This window comes from Populus trichocarpa, chromosome 18, assembly GCF_000002775.5.
Source record: "Populus trichocarpa isolate Nisqually-1 chromosome 18, P.trichocarpa_v4.1, whole genome shotgun sequence".
In the NCBI taxonomy this organism is placed as follows: domain Eukaryota; kingdom Viridiplantae; phylum Streptophyta; class Magnoliopsida; order Malpighiales; family Salicaceae; genus Populus; species Populus trichocarpa.
This window is the reverse complement of record NC_037302.2, coordinates 13,517,751-13,532,322: the sequence shown is the minus strand read 5'-3', so window position 1 is coordinate 13,532,322 and position 14,572 is coordinate 13,517,751. Positions and strand designations below refer to the sequence as shown.

Genomic DNA, 14,572 nt, shown 5'->3' with positions numbered 1-14,572 from the left:
ATATCATTAATATATTTGCACCAATTAATGAATGCGTTCTTGCATAACCTATCATCGCATCTGTAAAAAAGCTTTTTTTCTTGCATCTGTTTTTGATATTTTAACGGCTACTCTTTTCCCACATTTCATGCACTTTCTATTCTTGAACTTTAATCCATCAAAGTTGTTACAAGTTCATAGACTATTAGCATTTGATGAATATGACAATATTATTGTGGTAATTTTAGTGCGTGTTGGATTTATAATTTTGGTTGGTAATTTTAGACAGTGTGTTTGTAGGATTTGTAATGAATAATTATTACTGGAAGGTGAAGATATGTTGCTATAATTGTTTTATAACAAAATTGTGTAACTAATGTTAGTTCCAATGGTGTTTTTTGTTGGGTTGAAATGATGAACAAAACTAGAGAACTTTTGCTTTGGGTTAAAACTAATAAAGAACTTTTTTATATGAACTTGAAATTTTTTTTATTGTCTTCAATTTGATCAAAAAATGTTGTTGGATATATTATATCCATGGTTTTAGTGATATTTTTATAAATTGAAGGACATTGTGGAGTGACTAGTTTTTTTTTTTTTTTTTAAATCTCAACAATCATACAATCTTTTTTTCTTATTTGTAGTCATTAATAACATTTTAATCATTAAAATTATTATAATAACAAACCTGTAAATAATGGTTGACTTTTATCTTGCGTTGAAAAGAGAGATATAAAGTAAAATGAAGTTATTGAAGTTTGAGAGTCAAACCATAATTTCTCAAACCTTGGATTGCAAACAAGAAATGAACCAAAATATATGAGGTTTTTTTTGTAATTATCCCTATTAATTATGATTTCTCAAATTTTCATATAATTATTAATCTACATTCCAATAAGTGTAGAGGTGTTTGTATTGATTTGTATTGTCAAGTTGATATACTTTAGACTTGTTAGAGGTTCTTTTATCTACTGATGTTTTATTGGTAATAACTGATGCTTAATTTGAATTTCATAACTTTATTTTATGCTTATAAGATTAATATTAATTTGTATACATGTTAAAGAAAATAATTAGATATGGTTATCTTCTTTGGATATTATATTTTTATATCAATTTAAATCTATGGTAGAAGAAGACCGAATAAAATATTGTTTGGTGTTGCAATTCAATATGTCTTTTTATTTTTTTAAAAAAATATCAAATTAATATTATTTGTGTGTTTTTTATTATTTTAATATATTAATTTAAAAATATATTTTAAAAAATAAATTTTACTGCACTTCACAGACAAGCACTAAATTATTTCTGCATGACCGTAACAAAGTTTTAGAAAAAATTACTGCTTCCCAATTTGAGGCTTAAAGTTTTAAGAAACATCATAATGCCCCCAAAAATTTTCATATCCTAACTCTTAACCCTCGACTTTGTGCTGATATACACTTGTGTCCTTAACCTCACCTCATTGTTAAATGAGAGAATGACTTGCTAGGTTTTTTTTATAAAAAAAAGCTGTATCATTTTCAAGAAAAAAAAATGTATAAAAAGTAAATCTTTGTCAAAATATAAATCTAGAGACACCAAGATCCCTCTAAACGTCGTCGTTTAGGCACTTAGACGGGAAGCAAATTACAGTCCTTGAACTGTTCTACATCTCCTTTTCTTTTTCTCAAAATTCCAAAACAGCCCCTATAAATTTCACTCTCTTCCAACATTAGCCCAACTTTTATCATTTAGTTTTCCAATACACCCTTCTCTCTCTCTACTTCGATAATTCACTCAAATTCCACAAAGCCCCCAATTCTAGGGTTTCCATCTATCTCAAATCCCTGCCTCTCATCCTCTGGTAAATTCCTTTTTTTTACTCTTTATTAATCAAAGATTTTATCTTTCTCTCTAAACATCCATAAAGATTTCACCTTTATAGTCTTCTTGTATGGTTTTTATTATTAAAGAATTCGAAGCTTATGGTGGTATACTAATGTAGTGACTTTTTTGTTGATTTGGTTTGTTCAATCATGTTTTCTTGAGATTTGGGTTAATGGGTTTTTGTTAAATAGTGTTGGTTTTGTAGATATGTTGGGTAGTTGATCATAGACTTTGGTTTGGTTGACTCTTATTTGTGTGAACTGTTTCGTTTGTTCGTGTTTCGACGTTTTTGTTTATTGATAGTGCTTGTGTTGTTTTTTCTTGTTAGGAGTTTGCAGAGTTTTGTGTTTTTTTGTTGTTTTACTTGTAATGTGGTTGTGAAATTGTTGGTTTTTGAAAATCCAGTTTGTTCTGTGTTGTCAATGGTTATACCTTGGATAAGTAGGTTGGGTGCAATGACTGGGAAGCTTATGACATTGTTATGCTATGTTTGAAAGGCAATAGCTGTGGTTGTAACCAGAATGGCTTCGTTTCCTGTTGTGGTGAAAGGGACTGATGGACCTGGACCAAGAAGTCGGCGGTTAATTCAAAATTAGCTCTTAACGTGTGTTGTAGAATGGGATAAAGATGGTGAGAGAATGTCTGATTTGCTGGCCTATCGGTGTTTTTAGGAGTTAGTTGCACGTACTTCTAGTGTTTATTCATGATTTGTGTTTGGTGGCTGGCTTGTTCATATATTAGAGCTTTACGTGTCCCTTGAAAGTTAGAACTTGAATAACTATATTTCAGTCGCAAAAATTTAAACCAATTTGGTTTTGATTGGCCCTTGATTTAAGGGCTACGCTATGCCACACTGCTTGCACTCAAGCACTTGTTCTGGTAGGATTGAATGATGTCTTTGCATATAATGACCAACTTGTGCTGTATTACAAGATATTCCATGCTCCAATATTTACAGGGCATGCTCCTAGCCTTCCATATAGATTGTAAATCATTGAATTGCTCCATCAAGATATAAGTAAACGCCTTTGCAAATTGGTTGTAACCATATGTGCTTATGCTCTTCTAAAACTATGATCATTTCACATATAACTTGTATTTGTATGTTTTTACACTGAAATGTAGTCATTTCATGATAGCCTGTGTACATACTTGCAAACAAGTGTTTTACTTGGAATTTGTTTGTCACACAGAAGTTTATACTGTTTTGGAGATTAAAGAGATGCATGATATGTATGTATCTCTAAATACTTTTTTGGTTATAATGACATGCTTTGATTGTCAATTTGAACCACAGAAGTGATTTCCAATGCCGAGGGGAAAGCTCATACTGATCTGCCAGTCTGGTGGTGAATTTGTGAGCAATGATGATGGGAGTTTGTCATATATTGGAGGAGAGGCACATGCTCTAGATATCAATCTTGAAACCGTGTTTGATGATATGAAGTTAAAATTGGCTGAAATGTGTAACTTGGAATATGAATCTTTGTCAATGAAGTATTTTATCCCTGGAAACAAGCGAACTCTAATTACTGTATCTAGTGACAAAGACCTAAAGAGGATGTTTGATATTCATGGGAACTCGATCACAGCAGATGTATATGTCATGGGAAGAGAAGGTTTTAAACGCGAAGCCTACTACATGCAAGCTAGCAGGTACATTTTTCTACCTTTCATGTGCCTCATGTCTCTAACAGCATAGATTATTGATTTTTCAATTTTGAAGAAGCCTTATTTTATTACTTACTGAAAATCAGTGATTGTCAAGTTGTATGGAGAGATTTCAATGCCACGACTTTTCTTGGCAAACTGGGTCCATTGCTGAATGACCTTGTTTTCTTCCGCTGAAATCGTTAGTTTTAATTTGGTATATTGTGATAGGTGGCATTTTATTGGTTGCAGCACGTGTATTTTCTCTCTCTCATGCATTGATTAATATTAGTATTAAAACTACAGAGCAAGTGAGATCCAACTAGCTGAAACCGTGCTGTCCCCAGTTCCTATCACAGTTGCTCCTACTGCTGCTACCTCTGGCAATCGTCGTGTGTTGTCATCTAAATCCAAAAGAGCTGCCAAGGCTAAAGGTCAAAGCCGAGTGCAATCTCGACTTGCTGTCACTCCCGCTACTGTTGCCTCTGGCAGTCGTCATGTATTGTCTTCTAAAACTGCAAATGCTGCCAAAGCAGAAGCCAAAAGCCCTGCTAGTTCGGTACTGGCCATTACCTCGAAAAAATCTTCTCCCACCATTACCAAGGATCCTGGTGCTGCTACTTTGATTCCAACTGATCTTGTCACTGTTCCTGTTGATACAGCTGCTAATGACTCAGTTATAGTTGATATGAATGCTTCCCCTGCTGATACTGTTAAGAAGCGAAGGCGCACTGCATCCTGGAAAATCGGTGCCAATGGTCCCAGCATCGTTCCTGACGACGACAATGGTGAGAGCAACAGTGATAGCAATGGTGACGATGACGGAGAGATGAGAAGTGCATCACGAAAGAGGAACATGAGGACAAGAAAGAGTACATCATGGAAGAAGAATACTTGGGATCATGATAATACCGTTGTGGATGTTGCTATAGAATGGCAATCAGATTATGAAGATACTGAACTATCTGTAGATGTTGTCGACTCTAAAGATGGTTCCGTGGAAAGAATGGTTGCCTCTTGGAAAAAAAGAATTACTGGGGTAGGACAGGACTTCAAAAATGTTGCTGAATTTCGTGATGCCCTGCAGAAATATTCCATTGCACGCCGTTTTGCATACAGATTGAAAAAGAATGACACTAATCGAGCAAGTGGCAGATGTGTGGTTGAAGGTTGTTCTTGGAGGATTCATGCATCTTGGGTTGAATCTGAACAGGTATTTAGGATAAAAAAGATGAATAAGTCACATACATGTGGAGGAGAATCATGGAAGCATGCTACACCAAATAAAAATTGGCTGGTCAGCATTATAAAAGATAGGTTAAGACAGATGCCGCGCCAAAAACCAAGGGATATTGTCAATGGCCTTTTCCAAGATTTTGGGATGGAGTTGAACTATTCTCAAGTGTGGCGTGGAATTGAAGATGCAAAGGAGCAGCTTCAGGGTTCGAAGAAAGAGGCATATAATCTGTTGCCTTGGTTTTGTGAAAAGATAGAGGAGGCTAATCCTGGCAGTTTTGTGAAGCTTTCCATTGGTGATGGCAGCAAATTTCAACGTCTTTTTGTATCCTTTCATGCCTCAATATATGGTTTCCAGAATGGCTGTCGCCCAATTCTCTTTCTTGATTCTACAACATTAAAATCAAAATACCATGAGATTTTGCTGACAGCTACTGCATTAGATGGTGATGATGGGTTTTTTCCAGTTTCTTTTGCTGTAGTGGATGTTGAGAATGGTGATAATTGGAAATGGTTTTTGGAGCAGTTGAAAGATGCAATTTCAACTTCACGATCAGTAACTTTTGTCTCTGATAAAGAGAAGGGGTTGATGAAATCGGTGCTTGAATTATTTGAGAATGCTCACCATGGTTACTCTATATACCATCTGCTGGAAAACTTGAGGAGGAACTGGAAGGGGCCATTCCATGGAGATGGGAAAGTTTCTTTGCCTGGAAGTTTAGTGGCCGCTGCCCATGCAGTCCGGCTTGATGGTTTTAGAATGCATACTGAGCAAATTAAACGGGTTTCTTCGAAAGTGTATGATTGGCTTATGCAGATTGAACCAGAATACTGGACAAATGCACTATTCAAGGGAGAGCATTATAATCATATCATAGTAGATGTTGCAGCGACATACGCTGACTGGATTGAAGAAGTGCGGGAGCTGCCTATCATAAGGAAGTTGGAAGTGCTTACATGCAAGATAATAGGGTTGATCCACACTTGTCAAAGGGATTCAAATGGCTGGACCACAAAACTTACTCCGTCAAAGGAGAAAAAGCTACAAGAAGATGCTTTCCGAGCACAATTTTTAAAAGTACTATTCTCAACCGATACATTATTTGAGGTTCATGATGACTCTATTCATGTTGTGGATACTGAAAAAAGGGAATGCACTTGTCTTGAGTGGAAACTGGCAGGGCTACCTTGTCGCCATGCTATTGCTGTCTTCAAATGCAAAGGCAGTAGTGTATATGATTATTGTTCAAAATACTATACTGTTGATAGCTTTCGCAGTACATATTCGAAATCCATACTCCCTATTTTAGACAATTTCAAGGATCTGGATGAAGAAAGGGATGCCCCAGAGTCGGTGCAGGTGCTTCCTCCTACTACCCCGAGGCCTCCAATCCAGCCAGAGGAAAAACGATACTACTACAGAAAAGGAGAACCCACAAGGGTAATGTCTTGCAGCAGATGCAAGGGAGAAGGGCACAACAAGGCTACATGCAAACAACCCGCCCAACCATCAGAACACACTACAACCCCAGCTCCAGCACTAGCCCTTGATGCCCTAGCACTAGCCCTTGATGTCCCAGCACTTGCCCTTGATGTCCCAGCACTAGCCCTTGATGACCCAGCACTTGCCCTTGATGACCCAGCACTAGCCCTTGATGACCAAGCACTTGCCCTAGATGACCCAGCACTTGCCCTTGATGCCCCAGCCCTTGATGCCCCAGCCCCTGATGCCCCAGCCCCAACTCCAGGTGGCAGAGATCCAACATTGATAGCCGAACCGTTGGAACATGAAGAGCCAACATTGATAGAGCCCTGTCCTGGTAGTCCGAGCTCAGCTAAAGTTCCTTAATATGCTCAATTCACTACTAAAAAATGGGACTTTGATGGGACTGTCCTTCCATTATAGGCAATAATGTACACCTTTATGTTTATGCAGGTTATGTAGTCTCACCATTATATCAGCTCGGAAGTGCTCTGCACTTCATATAATGAATGAAATATTGCTGTGTCAGTGTGAAACTGCCTTGTCTTTTTGTTGCCTGAACAGCAGGAATTCTAACATTCGAGTTTGCACTTTCCTGGAACCATTTTTGCCAAAACTGGACTATGCTGAAAGTCTACACAATCTGGTTGTGGAAACGGCATTGATTCATAACTCATGGTCCTGAACTCCTGGCACGTGAGGAAAAAAAAGAGGAAATCCTATGGATGCCTTCTACTTCATGCAGGGGATGAGGGCAGCTTCCATAAACTTGGGGCATCAAGAAGTTCACCACCCTGGGACAAACTGCAGTTTGCCCCTTTCGTATATTAGATTGTTAATGGTACTATTTCACTTAATTCCATATGGAATCGATTTTTGTGATATTTCTTGTAGCTGCATTTCCTTTTAGAACTGAAATTCATGGTACGAATTTTAGTTTGTCAATCCTTGCAAGAATGGAAGCTTGCTTTGTTTGCATTGAATGGAGCCTACCTGTATACAAGTCAATTTGAATCAAGGATTCTTGTAGATATATGGTACCAGCAGGTATTTCAGAGGCACTTTTCCTCTGTCAAGGGGAAAGTAGTGGCCAACCCTTTAGAAATGTGTAAATCTCCACCCCGAGTGGTCATTTCTCTAATACTCTTTTGATTCCACCCCTAAAATCTAATTGCAAATATGCGTCTTCATTCCTTGGCTGCATCTTATGCAGCGAGAGATGAGAGTAAAACATGGTGCCTTCTCTTAAATTAGTAGCTCTCATCTTTTCTGGCGGAGAATTTGACAACCTTTTCGGCTCATGTATAGCAAGTGCTTGTGCTTGTGCCTTGGCACTCTTATCGTAGTTTTTTTAACTAGCAGCATTGTGGAATTGACAACACCAAGGGGGACGTATTACATGCCACCCTAGTCAATCCTATATATCCCTGTTCAAAACTTCCATGCAGGAACAACTTGAAAAAAGATGAAGACATACGACATTGTCGTTCTTGAATTTAAACTGCCACTCTTCTTACACCAATACAATTACAACATGGTCAACTCATACAACAAAAACTACGATGGTCATTTACTAATATTTTGTATTTGTTGCATCGCCACTTCATACACCAATACAAATGTGTGTACAATGTTGTAAACTCATACAACAAAACCAAGATTGTCATTTACTAATATTCTCCCGAAAAAGCCGCCTTAACTGGTGTCCATACCTAGACAAAAACTATGGTATGTCTCTCTAGGCCTAGCACTAAAAGAGAGATACTGCAGGTCATGCTTCTTTTTCAACGTTCTTGACAGCAATGACTGCGAAGGACCGCAGATCAAAATTCTCTAACACAGCTTGCTAAGACTATTTCAACCACCTATACTTCTGTCCAAGTTCCCCATCTTAAGTATGCTATGTCTGTTCTAGATAATTAATAGCATAGACGTGAGTCAACAACACATTACTCTTGTTCTCTGGGGGCATCTTCTTCAGAGAGCAAGCCCGAGCACAATGGACAGGGAGGGTCACGCATATCTTCAAGACTTGTTTTCTGCTCCAAACATTCTGAATGATAAACATGGCCGCAAACTAGAATGGCCACAACAGAGAATTCACCAGCAGTCAATGCATTTCCTATAAAGTAAGGTTTCCTTCTCACTAGTTTCTGACAGATTCCACATACTATCTTCAGTGCATCAGATGAAACTGCATCCATTACCAAGGAATTGAATCTAACCCTGTCTGGCCTGCTAAATTCTAATTCCTTGTTTTCTGAAAAGGTGGAAAAGAATTTAAGTCAGCACAAGTAAATGTAAATAGCTGATATTTTGAATCTTAGAGTTGCATTGAAACTTCATAATAATGAAAAGTAGATGTAAAACTCCTGCATCTTGTGCGCATAGAAATTTGCTCCGAACTTGTAAAAAATGATACCACCTCTGATGTTTTGTGGAATAACAGAGAAATTCTTTAGGTACCCCATTTGTTTATACATGTGTATAAAGCAGCTGCATGCTACTTTATTTCCTTGGGGAGAGAAAAAACATTGTATTCAACACCATGCAATTATGAATATCTCACCTGTATGGCAACCAGGCTCAGAGCCTAGATGACTGCTCAACTTGAATGTAAGCCTCTCATCACATGACAGGGCAGTCTTCCCACGAGAAGTTGATGCATCGGCATGACTCCCTGAGTTTCTCCGAGAGTATTGATGACCATAGTGGTGACGTGATCGTTTCAAGACTATTGAACGGCCAAGGTTGTAATTCTGATGTGCATGAGAATGGTGGACATTCAATAGCTTTAAAGAACCATCCGAAGCATCCACCCTGGGTGAGAGAGGCCTTAGCTCACTAGAGTCTAGCAAATAAGATTTCTGCAAAAGGAAAACAACAAACAATTATATTTCTATTTTTCTTGTTTTTTTTATGAAAAAGACAATTAAGTTTTTATATGGTCATAGTGAATAAAAAGAAAGAAATAAAAAATGTCAAGTCCTGCACCAAGTATCCTGACCCGGACGTGAGTTTTCAAGTTTTCAATTAACCCCTCATCGTCAATCCAGCAGGAACAATCAAAAGAGATTAAACCAGAACATGCAATCAGAAATTACCATGTCTCATAACTAAGGAAAAAAGGACTAACCTGTCTGGACAATAATTCTGTTCCAGAAGAGCATGGCATGTCATCTGCGCCATAAAATACAGTGATTATTTCAGTCCCAATCATTTCTACTTGCACTAAGAATGAGCTGAAAAAGAACTATTTTCTATTCTAACCAATTACTTGACACAAAAAGGTTACAATCCTTCTTCTCTAGCCAGGTATCATGCACTTTCAACTCACACTACATTTTTATTAACCACTTTGTCAGAAACACTGTCAAGCAGACTTGATTATAAAGTTGAAGCAAAGGAAGAAAATGCAACTAATGAATCGCCACAAAATAGGGCAAGTAACATGATTGGAAAGCTTCAACAGGTTTGTAAGCAGGTCAGCCAGCCACAAATGTAAAAGACGTACAGAAAAGCTCTAACAGCAATCAAAAAACTCATATAATAACATTTAAATTGATGATGAGAGGACAGATTGGAAGATAAAAATAATCCAATCTATCATTGCATGGACTAGTTATCAATCTTAAAAAGCTAGAAAGGCATGCGTTGAAATAATGCTCGCGGGTCAAATCCCTGGGAGGACAGATAAAGAAAGCAATCCATCAAATAAAATTACCAATCAAGAAATCAAACTGATCCAGAGTTTAATTGCCAATTAAGATGTATTGACAGGTGGTTCCCTTCAGATAGTAAATATTTCCACTGAAACAATTTTGAAAACCCTACGAATATAAAGAACATATTGGAATATAAAGGTAAAAATCACAGAAAATGGCGGTGAACACAAGATAGCAATCCCAGAAGAGATCGCAGAGATCAGAAAGCCAGCCGTGTACTGAAAAATGTTGTAAGCCAAATTAAGAGCTCAATTCATAGTTTTCCTTCCCTTTACTTTTTGGCTTGGTTAATTAATTTAAACACTTTCACCTTTCTCTTCATTTCAATTTCCCCAATCTGACACTCGAAATCCATGCCCATAGACTTAATCCCCGAAAAATCAATCACTTCTCTCCTCAGAATTCATGTTGCAATTGCACACATTCTCTGCTAGGATCCCAAAACACCATTTCCAACAGATCAAACAATAATCGAATTACTTAATAAACAAAAACGTAGTCGTGATAATTCAATCCAGCCTTGATCAAGGGGCAATAACCCCAAAGCATTTCTCACAGTGAGAAACATCAGAAAGATCCAGAAACAGGAGCAACCAAGGCAAAACAATTTGAAGAAAAGGCAGGCAAACAAACCCTAACACTAAATTTTACTGTTAAGATAAAAAAAAGAAAAGACTCCTCTTTTTTAAGACAGAGAAAAATCAAATCTTTAATCTTCATAGCTTCATACATATCAGATTCTCATAAACCACAAAATCTCACTTCAAGAAACCCCATAATTGCTTCCCTTCACTGCAGTTATAATCCCTTTGTCGAAATCCCATTTCCATTCACTCATCAAGATTCAAAATTCCCTTTTTTCGCTTCATTTCTCACCATTTTGTCCGGCAACCAAACAACCACAAAATCATTTTTTTTCAAAAAAAAAGAAGAAAGAACAGACACATTACCCGAAGAAGAATTATACTTGTTCTTGTTATGATCACCGCTACTTCTCTTTCTCTTCCCCATAACAAAAACAAAACAAACTAAAAGACTTTGATGGTTTGGTGGTGGCTAATTGTATTTAAACTGTTAAAAGGGCCTGTGAATTTGCGGTGAGAAGAACTTTTGTGTGTGATGAAGTGAACCTACGGTCATCAAACACATAGGAAGGGAAAGAGAAGCCGTCTTAAAGTGCGAAATAGTTTGTGTGAGATTGTTTGTTTGTGTCCTGGTTATTCGGAAAAAAATTAAAAAACTAATAATATTTTATTAGTTATTTTTTAAGATATATTTTAAAAAGAAATAAAAAAATAAAATTTAGAATTGATAAAAATATTTTTAATTATATATATTTTTCCTATATATATCTATTTATTTATTTTAAATAAATCATAAAAAATATTTAATATAATATCACTAATTATTTCACAAATCATAAATTTTATTATTAATAACATAGTAATCCATAAATAATTTGATACCAGATGTTTAATCTCGAAAAAAAATCATGGTTATTGAATTACTAGGTCATGATGAATTTATATGAATTATTTTTATTAAAATAATTTTTTTTATTTTTTTTTAAATAATTAAAATTGACCAAGGTTAGTTTTGTGAGGTTGACGTGGTCGAGCCAATCACTAATTAACCCTAATTTTTCAACTATAATAGTGGTCGGAATTGCTGTAGGCAATGGTGTGTTATCTGGCTGCAGGTTTTGAAAAATAATTAGCAACATCTTGCTTTCCAGGCACTTGACTACTCTTTTTTTTTTTTTTTTTTTTAAGGCTGAGCGTGTTTGGGCTCTTTTTTAAATCCATCTGCTTCCAGGCTTGATTATTTAGATCTTCACCTTTTTTATTTTTTTATTTAATTGTTTTGTTTTTATATTTTTGAATTAAATTATTTTTAATTAATATTATTACAATGATATTTAAAAATTATCCAATTATGCCATACTTTTCAAATAAAAATATATTTTTTATGGTAATATTATCAATTATTTTATGAAGAATTTATACAAATCTAATATGCAGATTTAAAAAAAAATATTCATGAATATTTGATGAGAGTAAAATATATGTTTTTTTTATTTTTTTAATGTATTATATATATATATATATATATATATTAAAAAAATATTCTTAAATATTTGATGAGAGTAAAAATTATCACAACATATGTTTTTATTTTAAAAGTCATGCTTCTAATAAAAAGGACTTGTTTTGTAAGAAAATAAAATACAAGGAAAGGGAGTTTTGCTAAAGCAATACATTTTTTTTCTCGTTGATTTAAATCATTTGAATTCTTAATAATATTTATTTTAATTGTGTTAAGTCTTCGTTCAAAAAACCATGTTAATAATAAAAAAATATGTATTTTCATAAAAAAAAAAAAGAGAGAGAAATGCATTGATAAAAAGAGAATCTTAACTAAAAATATATTTTTTTTTCTCTATAATTGAAATGGTTGAAAATATTACAAATATTTTATTATAATTACCTTAGAATTACATAAAAATAGGTTTTGAAAATGTTCCTGTAACTAGTTGATACTAAAAGGATTAATAAGATTATATCCCTGCATAATAATAATAATAGCATCTACTAGTGAACCTGGCAAGGAATTCTCTGTCTCTGCACTCTAGGTTAGAACCCTTGTATGCACGTTTGTCATCCCCACGGTGCTTTACCTGTCTACTGAACTTGCAGGGTGTTCAGTGAGTCAGGGAATTAGTCGTGGTGCGCGTAAGCTGACCCGGACACCCTGGGTTATCAAATAATAATAATAATAATAAGTACATTGTTAGTTCGAGTCTTATAACCTTAGGGCTATTGAAAATTTACATGATCATTAATTTAAGGACCTGTAAAATTAATTGAGATACACGTAAGCTGATTCGAATATCTATATTAATAAAAAATGATAATGATAATGATAATAATAATAATAAGATTATATCCTTGCAAATGGTCTCCGAACCTTTACCGCTTGAGTTTGGGTGGGATTTGGTCACATTTATGAGATTTGGTGAGTGGAAGATTAGAAATTAAAAAAATAAATAAATTGAAAAGTAATAGAATGGAATTCAATAGGGATAAAAGGTTGTTAATTAATTCATAAGTTTTTTATAATAGTTCAACAGCAGGTTGACATCATCGCAAACTTTTATATTTATGGAGATTTTTTATTTATTTATTATATATATAAAATTAATTGCATAATAATTTTAATTAAATACATATTCTTTTACATCAATAAGTATTAATGTTTCTTTGAAGAAATCTTGAGCTCAAAATTCTTTTTTTAATGAAAAAAGTTTAATACCTGGAAATTAAAGCAATATATACCAATTGAAATATAAATTCATTGGTGTTTTTATTATGGATTCTTGATACTTTCTCAAAGGCAATGCAAGATTTACCTAATCATCCCCACCCAACCTTAACACTTTCTGGTTGTTTTGATTACATCAGAGGTCCGAAAGGTCAAACTATCTACAATTCAAAACCCCACCCTACCTTTTTTTTATTATTATTATATTCTTTTTGCGAATCAATTTTTACTTATCAAGTCAACGACATACCACTTGACTATAAGCCTAGGTGGGAGAATATCATCGGTCAAGAAATAAATTATAAATGGAAAATGGTATTCTAATTTCTAAAGTTGGAAGATTGCTTAGAAGATAACATGAAAGGAAACGAAAAGAGATGAAGGTGTTAACCTTAAGGTTATATATTTATATTTTTATATATAGAGGATGATGAAAATAATAATATAAAAATTTGATTTATTAAATGCTTGATTAAGAATAAATTAAAATGAATACACGGACTTTACTATGCATACATTTAAAAAGATCGATAAGATGATTATAAGAATTTATCTAAGTTAAAACTGATAAATCTAAAATGATGCATGAATTCTTAGTATTGATAAAATGTTTTCATCAAGAAAAAAATCTTGAAGAAAAAATATCTTCTAGTGATAATAGAATTAATGGTGATACAAAGATATTAGAATATTGAATTGTATCATATATTCTATTAATAAAGTTACTAGTGATATCAAGGTCACTATTATAAATATTTAAGAGTTAGGTAAACACTCTCAGCATTGATTAGGTGTTTTCATCAAGAAAAAATCTTGAAAATGATATATTTTTCAGGTGGAAGAAAAATCTTAAAAATAAAATATCTTTTAGTGATATAAAAAGTTTAATGTTAATTCATAAAGCGGTAATTATAAAATTGAACTTGAACTAGTAAAATAATACAATACTTAAAACCGATTTATCACTTGACTTGTGGATGTAAGTTTGCTGAATCACGTTAAAAATTTGAGCTTGTAATTTCTCTCCCCTACCTATTTATTTTAAACATTTTAATTATATTATTGATTATTATATTTATTGTGATTAAATTGTATTGTTTTTTATATTAATATAACACTTAATTCACTCGTCTTGATGAGTATTATTGTATCATCCAAAAAATTAGGCACTTTAGCCACCTCACGTAGCATAAAAAGCCGAAAGCATCTCTTTGCGATTTCCAGGAAAATGAAAAAACGAAAGTAAATAAAGCCAGGAAAAGGAAAAGGAAAAGGAAAAGGATTCTTGATGTCATGTTTCACCAACTTT

At 34.2% G+C, this 14,572-nt stretch overlaps 2 protein-coding genes across 3 annotated transcripts; one reads left to right on the top strand and one right to left on the bottom strand.

The window, feature by feature from the left end:
• Window positions 1-1,672: 1,672 nt before the first annotated feature.
• On the top strand, window positions 1,673-6,753 carry LOC18111073 (uncharacterized). Of its 2 annotated transcripts, XM_024589515.2 has the most exons (4): window positions 1,707-1,825; window positions 2,346-2,478; window positions 3,146-3,504; window positions 3,805-6,753. In XM_024589515.2, exons 3-4 carry the CDS (start codon window positions 3,158-3,160, stop codon window positions 6,581-6,583), a joined length of 3,126 nt encoding a protein of 1,041 aa, XP_024445283.1. In that variant the 5' UTR covers window positions 1,707-1,825; window positions 2,346-2,478; window positions 3,146-3,157; the 3' UTR covers window positions 6,584-6,753. The 2 variants fall into 2 exon arrangements, with proteins under 2 accessions (XP_006389424.1, XP_024445283.1); XM_006389362.3 differs by lacking the exon at window positions 2,346-2,478 and having other exon boundaries at window positions 1,673-1,825.
• A 926-nt stretch (window positions 6,754-7,679) lies between these two features.
• Window positions 7,680-11,145, bottom strand: LOC112325024 (uncharacterized). Its single transcript, XM_024590284.2, has 4 exons — window positions 10,893-11,145; window positions 9,354-9,397; window positions 8,787-9,084; window positions 7,680-8,477 (listed from the first exon to the last, which is right to left on the bottom strand). Exons 1-4 carry the CDS (start codon window positions 10,951-10,953, stop codon window positions 8,167-8,169), a joined length of 714 nt encoding a protein of 237 aa, XP_024446052.1. The 5' UTR covers window positions 10,954-11,145; the 3' UTR covers window positions 7,680-8,166.
• Window positions 11,146-14,572: the final 3,427 nt, after the last annotated feature.

What these genes read in the sequence shown, in the direction of transcription:
- LOC112325024 (XM_024590284.2), bottom strand. Translation starts at nt 10,953, where the DNA reads ATGGGGAAGAGAAAGAGAAGTAGCGGTGATCATAACAAGAACAAGTAT. An exon ending in CAAGTATAATTCTTCTTCGG is followed by an intron (nt 9,398 to 10,892) that starts GTAATGTGTCTG and finishes TTTATGGCGCAG; the next exon opens with ATGACATGCCATGCTCTTCT. An exon ending in CAGAATTATTGTCCAGACAG is followed by an intron (nt 9,085 to 9,353) that starts GTTAGTCCTTTT and finishes TTCCTTTTGCAG; the next exon opens with AAATCTTATTTGCTAGACTC.
- LOC18111073 (XM_006389362.3), top strand. Translation starts at nt 3,158, where the DNA reads ATGCCGAGGGGAAAGCTCATACTGATCTGCCAGTCTGGTGGTGAATTT. An exon ending in TACTACATGCAAGCTAGCAG is followed by an intron (nt 3,505 to 3,804) that starts GTACATTTTTCT and finishes TTAAAACTACAG; the next exon opens with AGCAAGTGAGATCCAACTAG.